This window comes from Podarcis pityusensis (assembly GCF_964106645.2).
Source record: "Podarcis pityusensis genome assembly, chromosome: 4".
In the NCBI taxonomy this organism is placed as follows: Eukaryota; Metazoa; Chordata; class Lepidosauria; order Squamata; family Lacertidae; genus Podarcis; species Podarcis pityusensis.
In genome coordinates this window covers 61690771-61716317 of record NC_138027.1, presented here as the reverse complement: position 1 = coordinate 61716317, position 25547 = coordinate 61690771, and the positions used below count along the sequence as shown (strand labels likewise).

Genomic DNA, 25547 nt, shown 5'->3' with positions numbered 1-25547 from the left:
CATGTAGCTGCAACTCTTAAGCCCTTCATCCTTATACTTCATCCTAATACTTTTTGTCCCCAGTCTGGAAATGTAAGGTCAGTTACAGCAAAAGAATGTTAAATCAGTGTCACTAATTTGTCAGCGTTATACTTGGACAGGTCATTCCTGCTGTATTGTTTTTCTATACTAGGATCCTTTTCCAAATTGTATATTAATTCAACTGTAGTAGCTACTATTGATGCCTTTAATTGCCAATGAATGACTTTAAAAAAAAAAGTTTACTAACAGAATTTATAATCATAGCTTCCTGACAATTTCATGCCAAAAGAAAGCTGACTATCATTGATAACAAAATTAGCCCAAATGTATGGCTAATTTACAGCCAATGATTTCAGGCTAATTTTATTGAATTCCTGAACTTCTTCCACAGTTTGTGGCGAGTGCAGAGGAAATCGAACACACATAATATATGACCTGCCAAAAGAACAAGTAAACTACTTTATTTAAGCCCTTCTATTTGTCATGAACACCTGAGCTATAATGGCATTCTGCCCACTATCTTAATAATGCATACATTGATTTGCTCATCTCAAAACGTCACTAGGATCTTGTAGGGCTCTCAAGGGTGACTTTAAATCTCTTCAACTAGAAAAGAAGACACCTCCAACTAGGAAAGAAGACACATTCAAATGAGTGATGAAGGTAACAAAAGAGGAAGCTATGCTTTAATGACAAAAGCATCCTTTCTGTTGGGGATGTATTCTTTTGATATTTTATTTTAGTGGAATTTGAGGAAGTAGTAGTAAAATGGATTTAAATTAACTTTTATTTTAGTACCTCACTTAAATTTTTTATTTCCCCATCTGAACTTTGTTTAGCATTGTCAAATGAAAAGAGAACATTGTTACTTAATGACATCCCATAATAGACCCAAAACTACAAATTTCACCAAGGAGAAAGAAAACAGTCCTAGGTTTTGGGATCTTGAGGGTCCAGGGCATTGCTGTTGTTTTTGAGTACTGATGCAGCTTCAGGGCTGCATTCTCGTTCTCTCTCTCTCTCTCTCTCTCTCACACACACACACACACACAGATGTTACAAATGCCACATGTTTCCATTACTCTGCTAAGAAAACTGACACTGAGTTTGTTCACATGAGATGTTAACCAACCTATGGCTTACCAAAACTCCACAAACATGTAAGCTCCTCAAGAGGAGCCCACAGCCAGAGAAGTCTTGTGGTTAAGCTTCCTTCCTACCAATCACAAGCTGTAGCAAACTTACCCCAACCAGGTTTGGACAACACAGTAAGCCAAACCTTGGCTTAGATCAGGGCAGCATGGTTGAAAAAAGGACTAAGGAGGAGCTTCACTCCACAGTTGTGCCATCTCAATACGTCTAGTTTGGCTTGCTGTGGTGTACAAACCAGACCATGGCAAAACTGCTCTGGGAACTTCCCACTTGAAGAAGAGAAGTGCATGAAAGGTATTTTTTCAATAACTGCCATTTCATTATTTTTGCTGTGGATACAAACTGGCTAACCCTCCGTTTGTGGGCTTGCTCCAGTCCCCTCAGGCTAATTTTATGGGGTCCTGACACCCCACTAATGTTTGTGGAAATGACAAAAAGGTGAAAAAACAGAAACAGAAGCAGCCCAGTGACATGATGAGGATGCAACCTGCTGCCTCCACAGTCATCAAACATTTTTTCACTGCACCCACAGCTTGCATGTGGCCCTTGGAGGGTGAAGAAACTGAAATTGTATTGTAGGGATTGCAAAGAGTGGCCTATTTAAACACTAACAGATGTGTCAATACGGAAAATTTATAGGGCAATACAAGGTCTCCTCAGTTCAGAATATATACTGGGGTGGGGAAACAGAAAAGTACAAATAAAAATCTATCAAAGGCAACATTAAAGCATGTCTTACTTTCCACCCTTTCCCCCTAAGAGACTTTTGAAGAATAGACAGGATGACCTAAATTTGAGGATTATCTTTTGTTCTTTTTGTTCCACAGGGAACCAAAGTGCCAGTAACTAGACAGGTCTTATATTCTGCTATAAAAGTTCTGCTGCAAGGGGTGTGTATGTGGGGAGCTTTTACAAACAACTGAATGGTGGATAGCTTTGATAATCAAGAGAAACATTATTGTGACCACAACATATGGATTCCTGTAGGTGTGACAGAAAACAGAAGCATGTTCAAGGCTTTTATAAACTCAGACATAAGATTTGGTTTCTGACAGCATGCATTTCTACAGCATTTCTTACTCCCCAAGGCATTATGAACTTAACACTGATATCAAGACTGCAAGGGATCAATGTGGCATGGGGTTTGCAAAGTACTTAATTCAGAGATGTCCTAAAATAATCCCAGAGACTTAAATGGTGCGTCAGTGAGACCAATCTAAAGTAAGTAGATATGGCTCATGACTTTGAGCCTTAATGACTGCATGCCCTCAACTTTGAGACAGATTGAGACAGCTCTATAAACATTATCAATCATTATATAGTCATACTGTGACACTAAGGGACACTAGCTAAAAATGTCAAACATTTATAAAAGGAGAGGTTGCACGGAAGAATTAGTTGTCCGCCACCTAGTAGTGAAAATGTTACCAGGAAAGTAATTTCTTTGGGGTAGCTGCTTTATTAGTTTCTGTTTTATCTTCAGTTTCTTTGCTGGGAAAAATTAGAGTTCTGAAGGAGGATAGGATAAATCTGGATTTCTTTATTACACTCAGCCTTTCTAAAGGCAGGATCACATGTTACATTCATCACTTTCAAAAGTAGCCATGAGTATGTTGGGCTTGATTGTTGGGGATTCTGAAGGTCTCCCAGGAACAAACAAGAATATGAAGGGAATTTGCAGGAAACATAACAACGTAAGAAGAGCCTAATGGCCCATCTGGTCCAGCATCCTGTTCCTACAGTGGACAACCAGATGCTTGTAGGAAACTGGCAATCAGGACATGAATACAAGAGCACTCTCTCCTTCTGCGGTCTCTAGCAACTGGTATTCAGAAGCATAAGAGGCTCTTCCTATGGAGGCAGTGCATAGCCATCATGGCTAGTAGCCATTGGTAGTCTTCTCCTCCAGACCTATTTGAAAGGAAGCAGGAGCTACTGGCCACCTTTGCTGTATGCTTTTTCTATTTCTCTTTTAGAGGAAAACTCCCCCTACAGGTTGACAAAGATAGGAGCAAGTACAATTGGATACTAAAGAAAATATAAGACAAACAGAGAAATATGGGCCCCCGCCCAGCTATCTGATGCAGACATAACATTGGTGATATCTGAACATAATGTTAAATTATGGTTTATTGCTATGTGAACTAGCCTAGGCTCCTGCACTTTCCCCTTCTTCCTTCCTTCCACGTGGCCAGAAAGTGAAGTTTTTGCTCATATTTAATTGTAGCTCTTTGATCTATTCAACAAATTTATGGATTGTGGTTTAACACTAGCTATGACTAGTTTTTTTTAAAGCCAATTTCCAATCATTTTTAATTATTCCTAACCTTCTATTAACCTTCTCCAAACAGACCCTACAATGCACTGCATAAAACTGGTTTTGAATGTCCGTACCCGATGGGTGTCATTCTGTTTTTGCACTGTGGGAAGATCTCCACCAATGGGAGCCTGTCGCTTTAACTCATCTTCTTTCAACTGCAGCCATGCCAAAAGTTCCTGAAGAGAAAGGTGTAGTCGTCTCCACTGGTCAGAACTGGCTTCTAGATGAGACCTGGAAAATAAATTAGTGTATTTATAATGTTCAGGAACTGTTCAGCCTTATCTTAAGATCACACCGTCTACCACTACTGGAGAGCACACCCATGCTGCCCAGGCCACAAATTAATACATTATGCTATTACAAACATACTGCCCTATGCAAATCACTCTACCAGGCTACCAGCAGATAAGGTAGTAGTAGAGACACTACCCATGCTGCTGAGAAGACAGGTTTCTTTATCCATCAACTGGCAGCTGCTATCCCATTAGGCTATATCAAAGGAGGAATAGAAGGAGTGTAGCACTACTCTATCAGCACTGTTGAGAGACCAGCAACTTTTGGCTCCTCCTCTCCTTGAACAGTTTCCTTCTTAGGAAAACATTAGAAGAATGGGCAATCAATAACTAGCATGTAAGCTTGCTACCTTCCACTCCATTTTTCTGTTTCATGTCTTTCAAGATTGTAAGACTGATGGCAGTGTCTGTATTTTATTGACGTGTAAAACTCTCAAGAAGCCCATTTCAGCTAACGGGTGGGTTAAAATTCTAACAATAACAACAAGTGGAACATTTATTTATATAAGACCCTGCACATATAGTACCCACTGCACAATGACATTATCTGTAGAATCCATACATTACAAAATCCACTGATTTTGTAATGTATGGATTCCTATGACAAGAGATTAGTTCCAGTGCAGAAATGGAAAGAACAGGGTGTGACAGTGTGGTTTTGACCCCACACTACACAGTGAATTTGAGGATTTTAAGAAAATACTGCTTAGAGGATTACAGATTATAATGACAAAGAATTCCATATTGCTTTCCTGGATGTCAATAACAGAATTCCCTTTCACTTTAAATGGTAAGAATTGCATTCAATCTCTTGCCTAAAATTCACTATTATAAACTCTTATTCAAGCCAAAAACCTACATTCAGAAAAATAATAATACACCTGATGTTTCCATCCTTTGAACACTAAGAAGGTTATAAGTGTATCTTTTATTTGAGTTTGCTATTAAAAGTAAAAGGCTGAGCTTTGCAAGCAAAAAGTGCTGAAACAAAATATACTGTATACTAGTATAGTGATTAAATAAGGTGGATTATGCACGATAAATTAGCACATCAAATAGCTCTGAAACAATAGGAAAACTTTAAAAAGCAAGTAACCCATTCAGGGCTGCCAGAATTACAAAATTCAGGTGTTGTAATTTGTTTATTATTTATCTCAGATGGAGATAATCAGTATGATAACAGTTTAATTTTTGTTGTTGCAAATGACTTCTTCCAGTTCTCAACTGCAGGACATGAATTGTTCCCAACTGAAATGAGACTGAGTGCTCCTATTATGAGGAATAAGGATCTAACTCTCTTTTTCTGCCTCCCACTTTCTTGAGAAATAAAGATTTAAGCTTTAGTTGTGTTTCCCACCTACATGTTGTGGCTATACTAAACCCCTCATTATAGTTACTGTTTCTCCAGTGAAAGAATGTTCTTTTATGTTTAATTCAAGAAGACAAAGCAACCATGATAAACCAGGGTTACTATTTTCAAATTCATTAATGTCACTGGTATCAAAATGGCAACAAGTGAACCATAGAAAAGCTCCTTTATTAAAGGCTAACATGCCGTGTTTCTTTTCTTGTACCTCTTTATTTTACTAAGTTCATGGGTTAAAAAAAGGACATGTGAAGAAATATTTCAAAGAGCTATATTCCTTTCCTTATGGCTTGCCTATAGGGAAGATCATTTTCTTCTTACTTCAGCCATCAATATTTTTCAGGTTCACATATTTATTTTTAATGACTAATGTTATGAAGATGGTTTCTGTCATTACACACGCACACAGACTCCTTCAGGGCTACAGCTGCACAAAGCTAATATTTCATATATAACTTTGAAAAGGCTTCTGCCTTTGGCCACCCCTGAATCTTACCTATATACAGAGTACAAACGGGCAAAAAAAGAGTGTCTGAGAAGACTGCCTTGGAGGTGGAGAATTTGTTATAAAGCACTGAGATGGTTACTTTAGATGAGATTTTTTTCAGCCCTTTGAACTTTGCTTTTCCAACAGTTCTTTTGTAACGTTGCCCTTTATTATGTGTCCCCCTTTTCCAAGAAGGCAATTTGCGTCTTTCTCCTTTAAGATTTTACAAACTTGACTCTGCATCTCCCATCAGAGGAATGTTCATTGGCACATGCACACCTGCTTGAGAGAAAATTTCACTGACACCCACGCTATATATTTACAGTAGGTGAGTTTAGGGGTGTTTCCCCCCTGCAATTTATTGTTAACTAAGTGTTGCTTAGGCATGTAAGCTTTGAGCAGTGTCATCCTCATCTAAATGCTAGCCCTTACTATTTTCTCATTTAATCCTGATTTTACCATTGTGCAGAAAATCTGGTAAAATAAGAAAACATCATGGAAAGAGTAAATCTGGCTTAAACGAGGGTTTAAAAAACCCATATGGGGTAGCAATTTGATGAGGATGATGTAACATGGACACTGTGAAAGACTTGCATGCCTGGGCAGCATCTAGTCCACAGTAAAGTGCTATGCAGAAGCAGCAGATGCCAAAGCTTTGCCCATGTTAGTCCTTCTGCAAAAAATACCCAATTACAAGTGAAGGCATTCAGAATTCTCTTCAGAAACAATTTCACATATAAATGCCAAAACAGTTACATTAGCCATGATTAAAATAAGACATGTATAAGGCATCAGGTACGGAAGTGAAGCTGTCTGATTCCCCCCCCCTCCCCGCAGCGACTCACATTTCCCCAAAACCAAGTTACAATCCCCACAGCAGGTTGTCTCTTCTGTAGTAGGAGCTGCTGCAGATAAACGTTCAAAGGAAGTTCCAATTACACATATGCTGATGCCCTTTCTAAACATAATCAAGCTCTTTTGATTTCATATCTTATTTGGTTTGGGGGTATATGGCAAATACAGTATATGCATATTTAGTTGGGAGTAAGCTCAACTGAACCCAGTGAGGGTTACTCCTGAGTTGATGGAGATAGGATTGGGCTGTGTTTCATTATATTTGCTTAGAACAGCGTGAGAAGCCATGTCTGTCAGTATAAAATAATAGCATATATTTCAGAGAAAGTGTGGTTGCTGGTTAAGCATGCTTAATCTCTATTTGTACATTCTTATTGAGATTATAAAAAACTCATCATCTTCCTTGCATCCTTCAATCCCTTATGTATAAAGAAAATTAATCATTCTTACACAGTAATTCAGTGCTTGAAATTGCTTAAATTACTGCCAACCAGCCATTTTAGCCCAATTTGAACAAAATAATGCTATAAGAGGGGGGCAGGATAATTCTTTCCTCAGATTAATTCCCATATCTGCCCTCCACCCTTGCCTTTTGAGCCCTACCTAACATTTAGAGATTTTTTCCTAAGTTCACTCCATCTGAAGTTCATGTTATCCAGGCGTCTCTGCAACAAGGCTGCATCATCAGAACCTTCCAAGGATCTCAAGATTTTCTGTCCATTTTCATCCAGGCTGTGGAAGATATCAGTATGGGTTTCAATTTCTTTCTGAAGTTCCTATGAGGCAACACAGAACAAATACATAAAACACTGGCGAAGAAATATGCTAGGGAGAAGTTAACAGAAGACATTAGCAATAAAGGTACATTTTGCAAACTCAAATGAAAATAGCACTGATTCATTATCAATAGTGTTTTAGAATAACTGAAACATTCATGTTCCCAATTTAAATTAATCACTTTGAATTTATATATATTTAAATTGTCCTTTACTTTATGTTATTGCTTCCTAATGAAAAATAAACTCTTCTATATACTATTTAGACTGTGTGGTGGTTTCCTCAATAATAATAATAATAATAATAATAATAATAATAATAGATTATTTATTTATTTATACCCTGCCCATCTGGCTGGGTTTCCCCAGCCACTATCAAGCTAGGCATGGTAATATTATTTTATACTGGCATGGCACTGTATTAGTCAGAGAGAACTATACATTTCATAACATGCAAAAGCATTTACAGTTATCGTTGGGCTCTGACGTGTGCCAGGGAGGCAACAATTGGTTATGTCATCATGCCGGTGAGAATAAAAACAGAGACACCAAAACCCCTCAGGATCCCAGCCAAATCTGACCTTTACATGGTATGTCTTCCTGTGTAACATTTTCAACTTGAACCAGAGGCTTCAGAGCAGGTCTTGCTGCACAGAAATCCAAGGAAAACTAAGCTACTGCAACAGCAGAGCTTTAAAATGCCAAGTTCAGTTACATTCCATTGACAGAATGCATTTCAGAGCACAGGCCTCAACAGTCAATAGTAATAAACAGTCACTTTGTACTATGTCAAAACATCAGTCAGGGCCATGGCTGTAGGAGGAACGGAGAATAGCCAGAAGGACCTAGAATGCACAACTGGCAGCTTATGCTGGACTGCCAACTTTTCTTATCACTTTGGAATTGCAAGCCAGAAACTTTTTAAATATTCATGTTTCCCTTCATTTTTAGCCAGGCAGCAACTGCCAAAGGAACATTCTTTGGAGAGCTAACTGCCTGGTACTCACATTCCGATCTGCCTACATGCTGAATGGAGTCTTTGTGTATTATCTATCCCACACTGTGATTTCTAAAAAATATTTTAGCTCCATGAACTTATAGATTTATTCTGGGGGTCAACGCTGCCTGCTCATTAGAATCATCTTATATACAAAAATAATAAAACTATTTCTTTCAAAGTTAGAGGGGAAGTGTTGGAGCTGTCAGCATGCTGGCTGTGAGCAGTCCTGGATTAATAATTCGCTACTTTATACAAACAATACCTTATGTCCTTGAATTAAAAAATATACTGCACAGTGTTTCAGTAGTAGTGGTGGTGGTGGTATTCTTTGTTTAATTTCTTAGTTGCCTTTCTCAAAAATTGGCCACAACAGCTTACATAAATGTAAAATGCTGAGTTTAAAACCAATACTAAAAGCATGCACGCCATGAAAATTAATAAAATTAAAAACTGCAGAAGATATGGAAAGAGGAATAACTTGTGCTATTTTCAGTTAAATTCATTGCTGGGTAATAAGTGTATGAGGGTTCACTGGCAAATTCCTGTTTGGTCTTCCTTTGCTAGTGGAATAAAGACTGAACTGTTAATTTAAATGTTATTTATTTATTTATTTATTTAATATTTGATTTGCAGACTACTGTGACAACCTCCAAAGTCAAAGGTTCTGTGTGCACTGTAGAAGTGAACTGCTACCATATAAACAACATATCTTCAAGGTTGATGCAAATATAGCTAAGCATGCCTATATGGTAGAGTTTTGGTTCAACTCTATAAACATTTGCACTAGCAAAAGAACATAAACGGATGTCCTCCCTTTAATTTTGATACTGTTCTTTGTGGTGACTCTTCTCCACATTTTGCTCCGCCTGCTTTCAAATTGGCTTATGTCCAGTTTGCTACAATTTTCCATTCATGTCTCCCTCAACCCCTTACTGCTTACACAACACAGTGTTCACTACAACACTGAGGACTCTTGAAGCAACTTCATGCATACACTGATTAAATTGCAGAGAACAAATATGTGTTCGTGTAAATTGCTCTTACTGAGGGGGATGGGAACCTGTGTCAAGCTGTACATGCATAGCATCCTGAACTCAGTCCAAAAATAAAATAATAATAATGGAAGAGTGCTAGATTAATGCACTTCAGAAACTAGTTGAGGTAATCTGGAATCCCAAAATCTGAGGGGAAATTTAGCTGAGATTATTTAATAACTCCTCCCTCAGCTGAAAGACCAACTGGATATTTAAAAAACCCCTCTCAGGTGTGACCTCAAAGTATAGAACAAAGAGCATCACAGTATTTCTTTTCATCTCTCAGTCAGTACAATGCTGCAGGCTTTATAAATGTCAATGAAATAAACATTTTTTCATGTGGTAACTCTTCACTTCTTTAAGTTGCATGTTCACCTGAGCACAAGTCCCATCAAAATGAATGGAGATTATTTTTGAGTAAGCATGTATAGCGGGTGACTCACTCAGAGGTAAGACTGTGCAGAGGCCTGGTTCATGTCACCTTTCCGCTTTCCTCTTTGAGGGGGAAGAAACATGGGAGCCAGGCCTTTGCACAGAGATTACACTTCATACAAGATTCTATCTGTGCTGTGGCCTTCCACAGATATATGTTCAAACATGCAAGCAAAGCACCACTTTGGGAATATATCAACTGGGGCTGAGTTTACAATAGGACATTCAAATCAAATGTCACCAGGCCTGAAAAATCACCTTGTGGTAAGTGCATCACTTTGGATGCCACCTCACTGGCTTGTCAGCAACCACTCTAAGTCTAAACTGTACAACCTATTGGAGCAATATTTGAGGCTTTATAAAAGCAGCAACAACGACAGCGAGACAAAATACATTCACACCCTCAGTCACTTCAGACTAATCTCAAGATAAAATTACACAAAATGCTGTTACTTCTTTGAAAAAGATTCTACATCAAGATTAATGAGGCCCAGCAAAGCTTTTTTAGCTAGATGTTGTGGCAAGTGTGAAACTCTCCAGGGAAACCCAAACATAAAAAATGCATTAACAAATAACTTTTTCAGAACATGGTCACACATAAATCTGACCACATGAAAATCCATTAACACAAGCTACACTGAGGAAAAAGGAAAATCACCGTCATACAAAATTCATTCTCAGAATGTTTATGTACTACTTATAGTTGACCTGATAGCTATGGCCCTCCTCTGCTAATCAATCAGTGGCTGAACAAGACCTTTATTGTCTTTCTTAAAAAGAAGAGGAACAGGAATCTTCTAAGTCCATCCAAAACCAACCAACTCCAGTGCCACCTAGTGATTCCATCTTATAATGATACAATCCACATATTTTCCTCTTAATTAAAGGGTTGTTGTTGTTTTTTATTACAAGGAAGAACAGTTAAGCTTTGTGGAGCTTTGTGGCAAGACATATGCTATGTCATTTTCTCTAGAAAACTATACAGCATTCTCAATGCTAACCAGATGCCTATGGGAAGTCTGCACAAAGAGACATGATTCCAAGAGTACCCTCTCAACGTGCTCCCTAGCAACCTGCATTCAAAGGCATATTATCTGTGATACTGAAGGTGGTACACTAGCTTGCTTCACTAATAGACATCCTAAACAAAGTCCCCAGGTGTCTGTCACCTGTGTTTTATTCTGGAACACATAAGTCATGTAGTTCTGGAATTTTTCCCACCAGAGTGTCACTGATTTGCAGGATAGCTTATCAGAAATAAGAAAGTAATTGATGTCAAATCACATATTATAAGGACTATATGAAAAGTGACATATGGCAGCACACCTTAATTATTTTCTGACAATACCCATGAGGCTGATCAATCAATTTCATTTTTTTAATATTAAAGAGGACGAAAGGCACTTCTAATACTACATTTAGAAGAACTGTGTGCCGTATATGAGATAAGAGTATAATTAGAGATGCATGCTTAACTCAGTTTAAACTGGTAAAATAATTCAACTAAAGCTTTTCCAATTAATTAGTGGTTCTATTGTGTTGGAACAGAGAAGGTAAAATAAGGTATTAAACAAAGTGATAGCTTTTGTTTATTGAATTATAAGCTATTTTGCACTTCTGTAAATAAATAAATAGGCATTGCTACTAAATTTGATAAATTGGTTCAAATATGATGGATTGATCAATCAATCATCTAAATTATTTAATTAACTGAGTAGCCTTATGTATAAACATAAACAAAGGCATTAAGACTGAAAGGAAACAATGACACCAGTATTTATTATCAAGGGCTCTGCAGCTATTTTTCATTTAAAATGTATGAGTGAGTTACATCTGCTCTGGAATATTCATGCTGACTAAGTACCATCCAGAGAGGTTGGGTGTGCCTGATTCTCATCAAGTTTCTAAGGAGACTTAACTTTTCAGTTTGTCCTACTGAGCGTTTCTCGCAAATGTATATTTCCTATTGGGTCCTCTTTGGCTTTGTTAGCAAGTCTCTTCTCAAAGCTGTTTGTCTATACAGTATATCTATACACCAGCTTCTCTATGCACTGCAATTATCTGTTGAGTCATTCCAAAATAAATGAATGATCCTTAAATTTATTAATTGATTTTAATTTATGAAGAATGCATTCTTATGGTCCATGAGAGAGTGTCCCTAGGGGCCACAGGATTTTGCTGATATGCCTGGAATTAAATTGTAAGTGGAGCAGAAGACACTGAGCTCATCGTTGAATAGCAGTGGCCACAATGCTCAAATAACAGATTTCAGGAAAATGCATAAAATGCCTACTAGCACTTCTCTGAAATTATACTCTCAAACACAATGCAAACTCAGTAAAAAACAAAACAAAAAGTTAATCTAGATATAGCTGTAGCCCACATCGACATGCAGGCTGTACAAAAATTCATTCTAGAGCTGCTTTATCTGATACTCTATTGTTCTTCATTTTAGCAAGCTATGTTTAGCGCAAGAGAATCTTTTGTTTTATGAGAAGAAAGATATATTGTAGGCCTTTCAAATCACTTGACTAAAAACATTTTTTCTTCTGCTCTGTAAAAGATATCAACATTTGTATGATATAATGTTAACATATAACATAAATCTTAACCAACATAATATAATCTCAAAAAATGCATGCCAGGAGAAAGTGTATTTTAGGACAATGTATGCAACAAAAAACGGGTGAATTTAACTTACTGTTTGCCTAGAGTCATAAGAAATATATCAAGAGCTGCAGATTAAAGATCCCCCCCAACAATGACTAAAAAAAATACCATAGAATGCAACATTGCCTCATAAGAAGTCCCAGGAAAACAAAATAAAGTATGTCACCATTATGTATTTCCTATTGCAGTGAAAATGCTCTTTTCTTCTCCTAGTCCATCAGTATAACATTTTGGGGGGTTTATCTCAACAACATTTACACAGCAATTTCCATAATGATAACATCTTTTCAATGAAATGTTAAATGCAATTAAGGGGCAGATATTATGTGTTAAAAGCTTTGTTGTGAAATGGCTATACATCATCATGTCATCAAGCCTCTTTTCCAACCAGTCTATGGCATGACCTCAATTCCAGTTTGGTATGATTACATTGCAGAGTTTCATGTTAATGACTTGATGAGAAAAGATAGATAAAATTGTATCTCTCTCCTGCAGAGATAAGCCTATGAATATTGCTAAAACATTTCCAGGATCGAACACCATTTTAAAAAGATAACAGAAGATGAAACACATCTCCAGAAAAAGAAGCAAATGCTGACAGGTGAAAGCTAAAAGAAGAGCCTTTCAAAGATGATCCCTGAAATCTTAGAAGCTATTGTGATTTCAAATAAAATTGTTGAAGAACTAAATGATGTATGGATTAGACTCTAAAGAGAAGGAAAGGGCAGCTCAAACATGGTGGGTAAAGAGATTTAAATAAAGGAAATGAAAAAGTCATATGCGTCTGTACATTGCTCCAACCCTTCCATTTTTACTTTCCCTGCCATCTGTGTCCTTAGAATCACATTGTGATACGACCTTTCATCGCCTTTGGGAGACACTGCATTGATTTCTTTTTTAATCTAACCCAACTAATTTTTAATCCCATAACTTCAGAGATCAGGTCTCACTGCTGTCTGCTGTAATGGGAGAGTGTATGACTTGACTTTTCTTTGGTTCATTCTGATGGAACAAGGAATCAGTCTTGCTTGTGTTGCATTGTGATATCAGCCCCTCTGTGACCCTTACTCTTGCTTGCAACTCTTCCTGACTCTATAAATTGAAAGTATTGATAAGTCATCCATGTGATACTCGGAAAAACTCCCAAACTAATAACTGTCAGTTCCCACAAAGAACATATTTTCTCTAAACGGACACTGATGCTAGCCCAGACATAATTTATGCCATTTTAGAATTAGCAAGGCAAAGGTTATTTACTCCAAATGCAGAAACTTAACACTAGATAGCTCATGGACACAAGATGGCAATCATTAGGCACATCCGGCAGCAAAGTTACCAACTTTTAGTTCAAAAAGAATAATTTATTTTCCCATTTCACACCATTACTGCTGCTCCTATTTTACATGCACACCCAAGATGCAAAATTTAATTCACAATTGATGTTTTGAGTAGTTTAACTAGCACGTAGTGGCTCCAACAATCTTCGACATAATCAACGGCGCTCTCAAGGAACAACTGTAATGCTCCATTGGACATTGGAGTAGGGAGGACTAAGTGAGATTTCTACTGCCTAATCGTTCAATGGGGAGAACCTAGCTTTCACAGGCCTTGGGTTCTGATCACCTTTCTATTCACTCAATTGTGGGACTGCTCATGAGAACAGGGAAAAGTTATTATTTTGTTTCTATCTCCACCTTCCAAGGCAATAACTAATGTGAACCTCACCCACTTTTGCTACTGCTAGGGTCTTAGTTTCTTAGATCAGGAGTGTGAATATCTGAGTCACGTACAGCTGTGATTTTATATATGATCATATGCTTCCCACATCTATCACTGTGAAATTACTCTATGTATACTTTCTTGTAATAAGCAACATCTTTTTAATAAGTCTAGTGTGATTGTATGGAGCTTGGAAGGTTCCTGGATAAAAGCCTTCAGTCACTGGGGAAAGAGGTTGGAACCATTTCCTTACTCCAGCTCCTTGACTTACTGTGCTCCTTTGCTGTGAACCTGACTTCCCTGTGTGTGACCTTGTACTTTAACTGGAGTTTGCCTATTTAATTGAAACCCCTTCCCCACAAAAAGCTCCTGACTTTGGAGCATGACCTGACCTCACTCTCTGGATCATCTTGCAAGTGGACTGGGACTCCAGGCATCCTTGTCCCCTGAAGTAGGACAAGTGACCTAGACTTTGCTGGGGTCACCAAAACACAAACACCTTTGTTTCTCTCTAAGGGCTTAGCAGTCTGAATGGTTGGGGAAATAAACTATGTTGGGTTCATTTTAAATACATACTAAGCAGATAATCCTTAATAAAAGAGTTATGACTAAGTTATAGTGATCAAGTCACTCATTTTATTACTGGAAAGAGCAAGGTAATAAATTCACATGTACTCTCAATTTTCTAATTCCTTATTTTAACATTTGCCAAAGATGAAACAGTAGCAACACAGAAGCAGCATAATTCACAGTAGAAACATTTGCTTCTTCTTGGCTGCTCAGGTAAGGTCTTGATGCCTATTTTCAATGCCTTGCAAAGTCCTACTGGATAATTTGGAGAGCAGCTACCTCTATTAGTTCCACTCACATCCCACTGCTTCCAATTAGTTCTGATTTTCTCTTACAGCAAGCAGCCAGAAGGGCTGAACTGCAAAACTGCTGGAGAGAATATTTTAGTGGGGATGAGGGAAGAGCTGCTTCCCTCCTGCTTCTGTTGAAAACAATGAAATCTCCTGATTCTTCCTACTGTTTCATTGCCTTTTACTGGAACAGCTATTATAACTGAAAACACAAAGGCTCATAGGTAATACAGACAACACTGAACAAATAAGTGAATAAACATTTATGATGTTTATTGATTTGCTTATGTATAGCAGAAATCAGAGGAGCATCTGGGGGGGAAAATGCTTCTCCCAGTGATCTGTACTAAATAATACCCAACATGTTCTGAACATTATTTATTTATCTTAAAAAAAAAATCTATACCACTCCCGAATCATGTTTCTAGGGGTTCACAGTGTACACTGACAACAAACAATCATTTCAAAAAGTATAGAACCATGAGATGCATAAAATGCACAATTATTTTCTTTTTGTGTCTTTGGCAGAATTTTGATGAAACAAAAGATCTCTCTCTTTACTACAGTGCATAAAAAACTTAGCAGTTTTATGGTGCTAGCACATTTGCAAGGCTAAGCAGAGTCCAGTATGGTTTCAAATTGGATAGGGAACTCCCTTTTTGTTCATACTAGCTTTAGAACCAATAGCTATGTGCATCAGAACAACACCAGACATTAATGGAGCCCAAACTGGAAAACAAAACTTTATGATTGATCTATGTGCTGATAATTTAATGATTCTGACCTACTGAACACAGAAGCAGCAATACTTCGAGAGCTTAACAACTTTCAACATGCTCAGGCCTCCAGGTTAACTTCTGAGACTTTATGCTTTAATATACCATCCAAGATCCACTGTCCCCACTGAGACCCACTATTTCACAACACTTCACAACAATTCGATGTGGCTGGATGGAGGGGGGGGGAGAGTCTATACAAGTTATATGACTTTTATAACAGAAATAAATCACTATATAAACTTCCTTGTAAGGAAACTTACAACCTCCTTGGGTACTCCCCAACCAAATCCACACTAATAGACTTTGGACCAACACCCCCCCCCTTTAAGTCTATTTAGGCAAGCAATAGAGAATTAACCCTAAAACTCATATATAGGTGGTACCTAAACCTTGGAAACTGGCCATGAGCCATCCTGGTTACCCATCATGTTGTTGGAGGGGCTGCCCTACACAGTACATATCTCTACAAGTGGTGGGAACGTACAAAAACCTAGACTTTCTAGAATTTGATACTCTAAGAATTCAATAAAATAATGAAACAATTGGAAGTCAAACCAGAATTAGCTTTATTAAATATATTTCAAGACAACCACCTGGATTTACATAATGAAGAATTAATAAGCTATTTATTACAAGCAGCGAGGCACAACAGAATCAGACACTGGAAAGATCTTTCTGGAACAACAAAAGACAACTGGGACCAAACAGCCCTCCTCAAGAGATTAACAAATAAACTATGTCTGACAAATGAAGAGATCAAGAAAGAAGGCTTTACCTCAGTGTGGTTTAATGTCACAACATATGCCAGTATTTTTTTTAATGAGCTACACGTCATTCAGCCATTCACTTATGAAATAACTATTATAGATGTTATTCTGATTTCATTATCCTATTTTGCTCATTACCTTTAATATTTAAATAACAGTTCCACACATCCTTTTTTTGAAGTATGCATTGTTTAAAGTGAGTGTTAAAACATGCTAATTTTAAAGCCATAAATTACTTAGGCCCCAAATATCTGAAATACTGCCTCCTTCTCTATAGTCCCTCTTGGGTGTTAATATCAGTGTGTGGGGGGGGACCTCTTGGTAGTTCCATTTTAAGTATGCTCCTTTCAATGTGATCCAGGAGACAATACAATTGTAACTGCATAAGCAGCAATAAAACAAAAAACCTGGAGCTTGAACCTGGGGACTCTGTATGCCAAACTCCCAAAAACCATATACAGTGGTACCTCGGGTTACATACGCTTCAGGTTACATATGCTTCAGGTTACAGACTCCGCTAACCCAGAAATAGTACCTTGGGTTAAGAACTATACTTCAGGATGAGAACAGAAATCGTGCTCTGGCAGCGCGGTGGCAGTGGGAGGCCCCATTAGCTAAAATGGCGCTTCAGGTTAAGAACAGTTTCAGGTTAAGAACAGACCTCCAGAACGAATTAAGTACTTAACCCGAGGTATCACTGTATCAAGTGAGCTTGATCAAGTGGTCTCCTAAATGGCAGACTGGAATCAAGTACAAATCTTGGAGGGTTGGGTTAAACCAATTACCTGCATGCATGCTAATTGTGAATAAAATAAATGAATTTAGAACTTGAGACTCACATTTAAAGTCTCTGTACAGTCTTTTGCTAAATGGTCAATTTTCACATTTTCTAAGATGGTAGTAAGAAAAGCCAGCCTCACAGGGCTGGGATGAGCATGCTACAATTAGAATGTTAAAATATTAGAAAGCATATATAAAGATAAGACACCATTTATGATTGCAGCACTAGGGGGCCGCGTTGAATTCCATCATGAACTACTACACTATAAACTGAAATAGAGGTTATATCTTGAAAGCTGCAGCAGATAGCAGCTCATTTAATAGTAAAAACTGTTCCCTTTGACTCGAAGTCCACATTCAAGAAAGCACAAAGTAAGCCCATACCAGCTGCCATCTCATTAAGCATGGAGCTGCTCTGGGTTGATTTCAATGCCTCTGAAATAATTTGCACTTTTATTAGATTGGAACAGCTACACACTGGGTCCTGGGAAACAACTCCATATTTTATTGGAGAATCTTCAGGAATAGGCAGCTGCAGGAAATTCTGATATTCTAAGAACCAGGTGAACAACTTCAATTACAATCTAAACTGAATACTTGACTCTAATCTTTTGCTTATAATGTGCTTCAGGCAAAATTATTCTGCTCAGTGGTTTGGTTTGCCAACCCACTAGAAAAAGAAAATGTATGTGACTTCCTGCATAAATCCCTTAGATGCACAAACACAAAAAGTACCATAAACGAATACTTTACAATTAGCTTCACTATTTTAAAAGAACTTTTAAAAACCTTGAATGACCGATAGCCAATTAGTGCAAGCAATATATATATATACATACATACATACATACATACATACATATACAGGTATGTTTATTCCTTAGTTCTTTTGTAGGCTGTACTGTTTTGAAACAGACAGCCTGAAATCTGTACTCTGTGTACACCCAGTCAAGAAGTATCCAAATCTATTGAATTTATATTCAATGAAGTAGGAAAAGGATACACAGAAGAGTTTATTAAAATATACATTTCAAATAAGGGCAAAGCTTGAAAAAATGCTCAATTACATGCTAGGTATTGGGGCTTGCTTATAGCAATGAGAATTAGGAATAGGAGACAAATTCAATTCAGTATGCACTGAAGGTAAAATCTATCAGATTTGCAGTTTATTAAACAATACATGAACTGAAACACTTCTATCTTTGAAATTTGCAGTTATCCAAATTTTGTGATGCAGTTCTCCAATCAAACAATAATTCTGAAAAAATCTTAGGTGAAACTGTGCAGAAAAACGAAGATATTCATGAAAATAACATAAAAAACGCATTCAATTATAGCAGGGGTGTCCAACTTCCAAGAGACTGCAATCTACTCCCACTATAAATAAACTGGCAGTGATCTTCCCATTGAATTAACAGAAGTTGTTGAGCTTTCTTGAGGGAGGATCAGCAAAAGTTGTTGAAAAAAGTTTTTTGGGGGGGAGGATGAGACAAAGTCCCACAATCAGCCAGGATTGACTAGGTGCATCCCATGATCAACAGGTGTAGATCAACCTGTTAGACAGCCCTGTATTGGGGAAAGCTGCTTGCAAAAATGTGTACATTAAGCACAACTACATATAAGAATGTTTTTATTAAGAGGAATACACAATTAAATTAAATGAATTTTCATGAAGGGTTTTTTTAAATTAAAAATTGCTGCAAAATGTGTTTCCATTGGGAGGAACACAGAAAGAGGACGATGTCCTTCAGTTTGTTAACCTGGAGGTTAACATCATCCTCTTTCTATGCGCCTCCTGATGAAAACATGCTGATGGGGACAGATACACCCCTGCTTTAAGCCGTTTATACACTGTCTTCTGTTGTATATTATTTACTACAAAACTTGATAACTAAGCCCTTTGGGGAAGAAATGTCTGATTACCGGAGCGACGTCCGAGCAGTGAAGAACTGATATATCACAAGTGGACTCTATTTACTGTGTTTGCAATTATTGGGAAACTGTGTACGTGCAGCTACTCACACAGAGTCAATTAAGGTTTGGCAGACAGCCAAAAGGCAATCTGAAGGAGTAAGTCTGCCTGGTGATAACAGAGGCATGGAGACAGCTCCCTGATTGGTCAAGCTCTCTCAATGGAGTGATAATTAATGGCCTATTAACTGGAATGTGTTAGTTCAGAGGTTCAGAGTTCTGTGCGTCAGTGTAGGAGTTGTGAGTCATGTATGAGAGAGCTAGCTAAAGATCCGTGTTCTGTTCCTGTAAATAGTCCACTCTATATAATATTCACCTAACTACAAGTTCCTGGTTCCTGCTTCGTCTATCCTGTCTACAGCCAAGTCGCCAATTGCTTCTGTGAATTCGGCGTTTACTCTGCTAGGCCTGGCTAAGGTCCTGCAACTAGTCAGAAATTTGCGAAACACCAATAGGTTGTGCCAATAATTTACTGTGTTTGCAATTAAAAGGTAAAGGTAAAGGGACCCCTGACCATTAGGTCCAGTCGTGGCTGACTCTGGGGTTGCGGCACTCATCTCACTTTATTGGCCGAGGGAGCTGGCGTACAGCTTCCGGGTCATGTGGCCAGCATAACTAAGCCACTTCTGGCGAACCAGAGCAGCGCACGGAAACGCCGTTTACGTTTCCGCTGGAGCGGTACCTATTTATCTACTTGCACTTTGACGTGCTTTTTAACTGCTAGGTGGGCAGGAGCAGGGACCAAGCAACGGGAGCTCACCCCGTTGTGGGGATTCGAACCGCCAACCTTCTGATCGGCAAGTCCTAGGCTCTGTGGTTTAACCCACAGCGCCACCCGCGTCCCTATTTTGCAATTATTTAAGATAAAACCTATTTTGGAAAGAAGCTACTTTTGCCATTTATGGGCATTTATTGTTTGTTTACAGATAGTCGCCTTGGTGATATTATCTTGTGTCTATTGCAGTAGCCCTTGTATCACCACCCTGTTTATTGCTTCATAATAAAACCTAAGCAGACCAGTATACAACCATTTTCAGCCAGCAAAACCTTACAGATGCTATATAACATTTAATAAATTCTCTGCTCAGTTAAATTATTTGGACTAACATTATAAACAAGATATTCCATACAATAGGAAATAATTTGAGGCTGACTTCATTCCAGGTCTCTAAACATTTGAAGTTGCCTATGAACTACTGAGATAGTGAGTATCTAAAAGACGCAGCTTGAGGTACTTTGAGTTTAGCTGTGCAATATAATTGCAAAGTTAATAAAAAAGGAATCATCACAGCAGGGGCTAAATCAGGCAAACACAACTGCTGAGTTTGTTCTTGAATATTATTAACTCAAAAGCCTGTCTTGTCTGTGTTGTGGCATATTTGAGAGAGAAAAGCAACTTCAGGCATAGCAGCTTAATTTTTAAGAAGACTGGTTAGTGCACTAGTACATGATGAGGATTCCTTTGAAACAACCTCAAAGCAGCATCTAACATTGTGCAAAACAATCAGTTTAATTACAAACAATCTCAAGTCATGCATGCCTCAGATAGTGCACATTAAAATAAGTCAGGAAAAGGGTTTTTGCCCTTCGTTTATGCAGAAAATAAAGTTATTTCTGAGTTCTTAACACAGACACATGTGCTATCACTATACTGGTAAACCATGAACTTAGCAGGGACCTGAAAAATTCTGTCATATTAGTGGTACACTTTTGTCCTGCCATGAGACTTGACGTTCCCCAGCTGCAAACCACTGTACCACTGTCAAATCACATGCAAATACTCAAGTCTTGAACTGACAATTTATCTGAGCAGGTTAGAATGAATGCTTGCTTGTTTCATACTTGGTCTTGTGTAACTGGGCAGCTATAATAGCTGAACTATTCATCTAAATTATATTACTATGCTGTGTTTTTTCTTCTTATATATAAGAAGTAAACAAAAATACATTAGTTGATCTAAGGAAGCACTTTCATAAGGCTTAACTGACAATCTTAAAGGTGGTGGGGAAAGCAACATGCTGAAGGCAAAAACTGAATCAGAAAAAGTAGAATCTATGAACCACTGAGGCAATAAAATAACCAATATTTATTCCTCCAATCAAAATTACATTTCACATGTCATTCATTACAAACAAGCTCAGAGTGAAACAATCGTGATACTATGAGAAATACAAGCCTATCAAATAATAATTCGTAACTGTTTTAGGCTATTTTTAAATATTCTCTCTCTTTTTCATTCTGCAATTACACTGGGGCCATTACAAACCACAAAACTGAAATCACCAAGAGTTATGTAAGATCAGTAGCTGATAGACCGTCTTTATTTCAAAAGATGTATTGGTCTCAATTCAAACATTAACTGACAAATCAAAACTGCTTTGAGATAGATATATATATGTCAGCCCTTTTTAAAAATAGATAATAAAACATAAAATACAAACAGGTCTACCTTATTTTTCAGCTTGGGCCACCTCATGCTCAGGATCTTGTGCATCTGCACAAAGGCCAGATGGGCAGGCTACCAGTTCACAATTTAAAAAGCATTTCATCATAAGGAATCTGCTTTCTTTTAAATGCTTCCTGGCTCTAGTATTAAGCAATAAACTTGTGGGGTGTTTAATAAGAGTAAGGAGGCTGGTTCAGATGTATCACAGAGCCCAAATGTATTCAGTACCACCAAAAAGCCCTTATCAGTACAGGCACCAGTCTAATCACATACCACCATCAACTGTGCTACAGCTGAATTGCTGACAAGCTAATACACAACTGGACTGGCACACTGGGAAAGATTCAAACATTGTTATCAAAATGTAGATTGCCAACACCGGATAGGGCAAAAATGTGTGAGTATGTTTGATCTGGCCCCAACTTCCCCTCAACAAAAAACTGGAAATGGGTTCCTAATTAAGAAATGAAATGAGATGACATACTTGCACTAGCAGTTTCCCGGAGTAATCCTGCAAAAGACGCTTGATGGAAACCCTGTCTTAGGCCACAATGCTAAATTCAGGTACTCAGAAGTGTCTTGAATCTTCTTGTTGCAGGCATACCCTTCCTTCAGACCAACAGATCATCACTGTAAATGCTCAGCCTATGCTAGATATGGCAGTTTGGGCGTCACACAGTTATTTCCAAGCAAATGTGTTTAGGATTGTGACCTCAATTTTTATGTCTAAATCGTATGACAATCTGTACATTTTGAAATGTTCAGAAAAACAAAACATGTTTTGAAAAAGACTGCAACTGTGCTTTCATTGATGGGATGCAATTTCAGAACAATTATGATTTTCTAGCTTTTATCCCAAATAATTTTAGAAAACAAATTTGTTATAGATGTTTTTAACAGCTTCCCTTAATCTTGTTGCAAGCAGAATTCTTTTCAGGAATGGCTGTGGCAACAGTTGCATAATGCTGGCAAGCGGCATCTCTAGCTTCAGAAATAGCTCCAAAATGATCATGCTCATAGCTAAGGAAATGTCTCTGCGGCAGATGTCACAGAATTATCTGTTCCGATGGAATATGCATGCTATAAACATCAATAACAGAGGGTCAGTTCATATAAGATTTCCTTTTTTCCGTAGGCAACATAACAGCCTGGATCAAGATATAACCACAGTTTCCCATGGTGATAGCACATTGTATTGACCCTTAGACTTAGTTGCTCCATTTCACCCTTTCATACATGAGAAAGTTTTAAACTTCTGTTTGTGGTTTGGAACACATAGCTATGGCCAAATATGGAAAAATGTAAGCTACAAGTCATCTCTGGGATACAACATTATGCGCCACCATCTGATATATGTTGGAAGAGCAAAGAGATGCTTCATTGTAGAGTCTGTTTTACAGAGCATTTAAAGTTCCTTGTCACCACATCTTTTTCAGCCCTTTCACTTCATGTGTTTTATTAATATAACAGTACATATCATCTTAATATGTCAAAATTAAGATTAAAAGACATGAGAAGTTGATTATAAAAACATAAAGATCCAAATTGATCTCATTATGTTTGACTTCCCTCCAAAGGCCAAGCAACATTAATTCAGAAAGTCAATAAAACATAGAAGCTTTCATTATTACTTGACTGCTAAAAATGCTAAAATGTGCATAAGAATTAATGAGACAAAATTCTCAATACGTTCTTTGTCAATGTAAAATTCAGACAAAGGCAGAAAATTTCAGTACATTGAATGCAAAGTTGGAGAAACACATTCTATCATTTTCTAGCACACAGGACTACATATTTCAGTGTTACTGTAGAACTGTATAATTTCAGCAAAGCTCTTCCTTTGTCCCAGGGAGAGCCTATATGGGGCCTTCCAAAGTGTTGTTGGACTACACTACAACAAAGCATCTGGAGGAAGAGGCAAGGGCAGAGGGTGAAGAAAGAGCTGTGAGTGGAGGGGTCCTTTCCCCATCCTTTCACCGCCTGGGAAACTAAAAAAACAACCCTGTTGTACCTGGAACTGGGACTGGAGAGTGCAGCTGAATGGAACACAGCTGTGGGAAGCCTGAGGAAGTACCATACACCTTGGGCCCATCCATTAAAACCAAGTCTAGAGTGAGAGACGAGGGTGATGTCTGCTGTTTCCATGAACTCTTCTGATTGCAAGACTTTTGGGGCTGAGCTAAGAGTTTGTTGGACCCTGGGGTGGGAACCCGGAAGGTGAGAGGGAGGGTGTGTCAGAAGGAAAATGAATTGATAGTGATTTCTATATATCAGTAACTTTGTATTAATGCAATATTTTGATATGTAACTGTATTTTTGTAATATTTTGTTTGAATTATCTCTTGTACACTGCTTGGAGATAGTTTTGATATATTAAAAGGTATAGAAATTAAATAATAAATCAATCAACTCCCATTATTCCCGGCTGATGGGAATGCTAGTCTAACAACAACTCGAGGGCAGTGGGCACCACATTGGCTACCCCAAAGTAAAAACTACAAAATTTACAGGAACAATACAAACTACAATACACTCCTATACATATCTATTCAGAAGTGCCATTCAATAGGGCTTACTCCCAGGAAAGTATATGACTGCTATCTAGTGTGTTTTCTATTCTTTTTCCATACATGTATGAATCAAAGTTTCTAAAGCAATTCTTCTTCCTCTAAAACGTCAGACTCCTCAACTATAATATTACAAAGGGAAATGCATATCTATTCAACTTTCTCTTCTGGCCACTCCAAACATACAATTCAAAAACAGCTTGTGCTTAGGTAACGACAGTTCTTTGAAAAGCACCAGGCTGTGGCACAATGCCAATTTACAATATGCCCTGTAACTTACTAGTGTGAAGCCAATTATTATTTTTCTTCAAGAACCTTCACTCACTGGAGAATATGTTGCCTATTAATTCTGAACCATCTTCCACTGTGTATCAGAACAGTATGTATATTTCAAGGCAACAATGGTTTGAAAGAATAACCAGTGTTGCTCTCTGGTACATTTTCATCTGTATTACATTAAAAATAGCCTTGCTGTGACTGAACCCATCTGAACAGAAATCATACATTCGCACTTCATAGTCCCAACATGCCAGTGGTACTGCTTTGCTAAATAATTCCTCCTGTTGGAGCAATACCCTAAAAACCTCTGACCTATGTATTGCATGCCTTTAAGAAAAATAGATACTGAAATTGAAACCTGAAAATGAAAGCATGCAGTTTTTGCACAGTATTGTTGCTACATAATTTTTTCACACAAGGTATTTCATGTATTTCTCTTATTGAAAGAAACTGACTTTTTCTCCTTGCAAATACTGTTTTGCTCAATTACTTTTATAGAAATAGTGTATGAAGAGTTTAGTTCTGCTTCCATAACTTCAAGACACTTTTCCACTAAATGCTACTTAGCATCTAGTTCAATATTCTCAGCAGTTTAGTTTCAACTCAAGATCATAACAACTCCATCAACCTATCTAGAATGAATTCAGTCAATATTGGTTTTGAATATTTTAGACGTTTCATCTGAACTTTCTACTGTGACTAAAGCATCAATAGCAACAAACAAAATGACATTTCAATAGAGAGTAAGGTAAACAAAAACCGACATTTTGCAAGCATTTCAGCACTGAAGTGCCTGCATCCACATAAAGAGTGCTAATGCTACATATTTTAAGCTATTAGAGGTCTTATTGGTATAAAAATATGTATTTTTAAAAAAGATTCTGAATAGCTCATTATTGAACTATCTGAATATTCCCTGCTTTAGTATTACATCCATTTTAAATAGGATTAGCAAGTGTTTCAGTATGAATAA

The 25547-nt window shown here is 37.7% G+C and overlaps 1 protein-coding gene and 1 long non-coding RNA gene across 12 annotated transcripts in view; one reads left to right on the top strand and one right to left on the bottom strand.

The window, feature by feature from the left end:
• DMD (dystrophin) overlaps window positions 1-25547 on the bottom strand; it is a 1019805-nt gene that overhangs the window by 178068 nt on the left and 816190 nt on the right. For 10 of the 11 annotated variants that reach the window (XM_081003446.1, XM_081003453.1, XM_081003448.1 and 7 more), the window contains 2 exons: window positions 7098-7270; window positions 3568-3724 (listed from right to left, as the gene is read on the bottom strand). In XM_081003446.1, coding sequence (XP_080859572.1) covers window positions 3568-3724; window positions 7098-7270 — 330 coding nt within the window. Of the gene's footprint in view, window positions 1-3567; window positions 3725-7097; window positions 7271-7851; window positions 8221-25547 lie in introns of those variants that run through there. The other variant, XM_081003444.1, reaches the window with a different exon arrangement.
• On the top strand, window positions 7764-13142 carry LOC308476094. The gene is made up of 3 exons (XR_013985708.1): window positions 7764-7860; window positions 8904-9019; window positions 12902-13142. It is a non-coding gene; the product is annotated as an uncharacterized lncRNA (long non-coding RNA).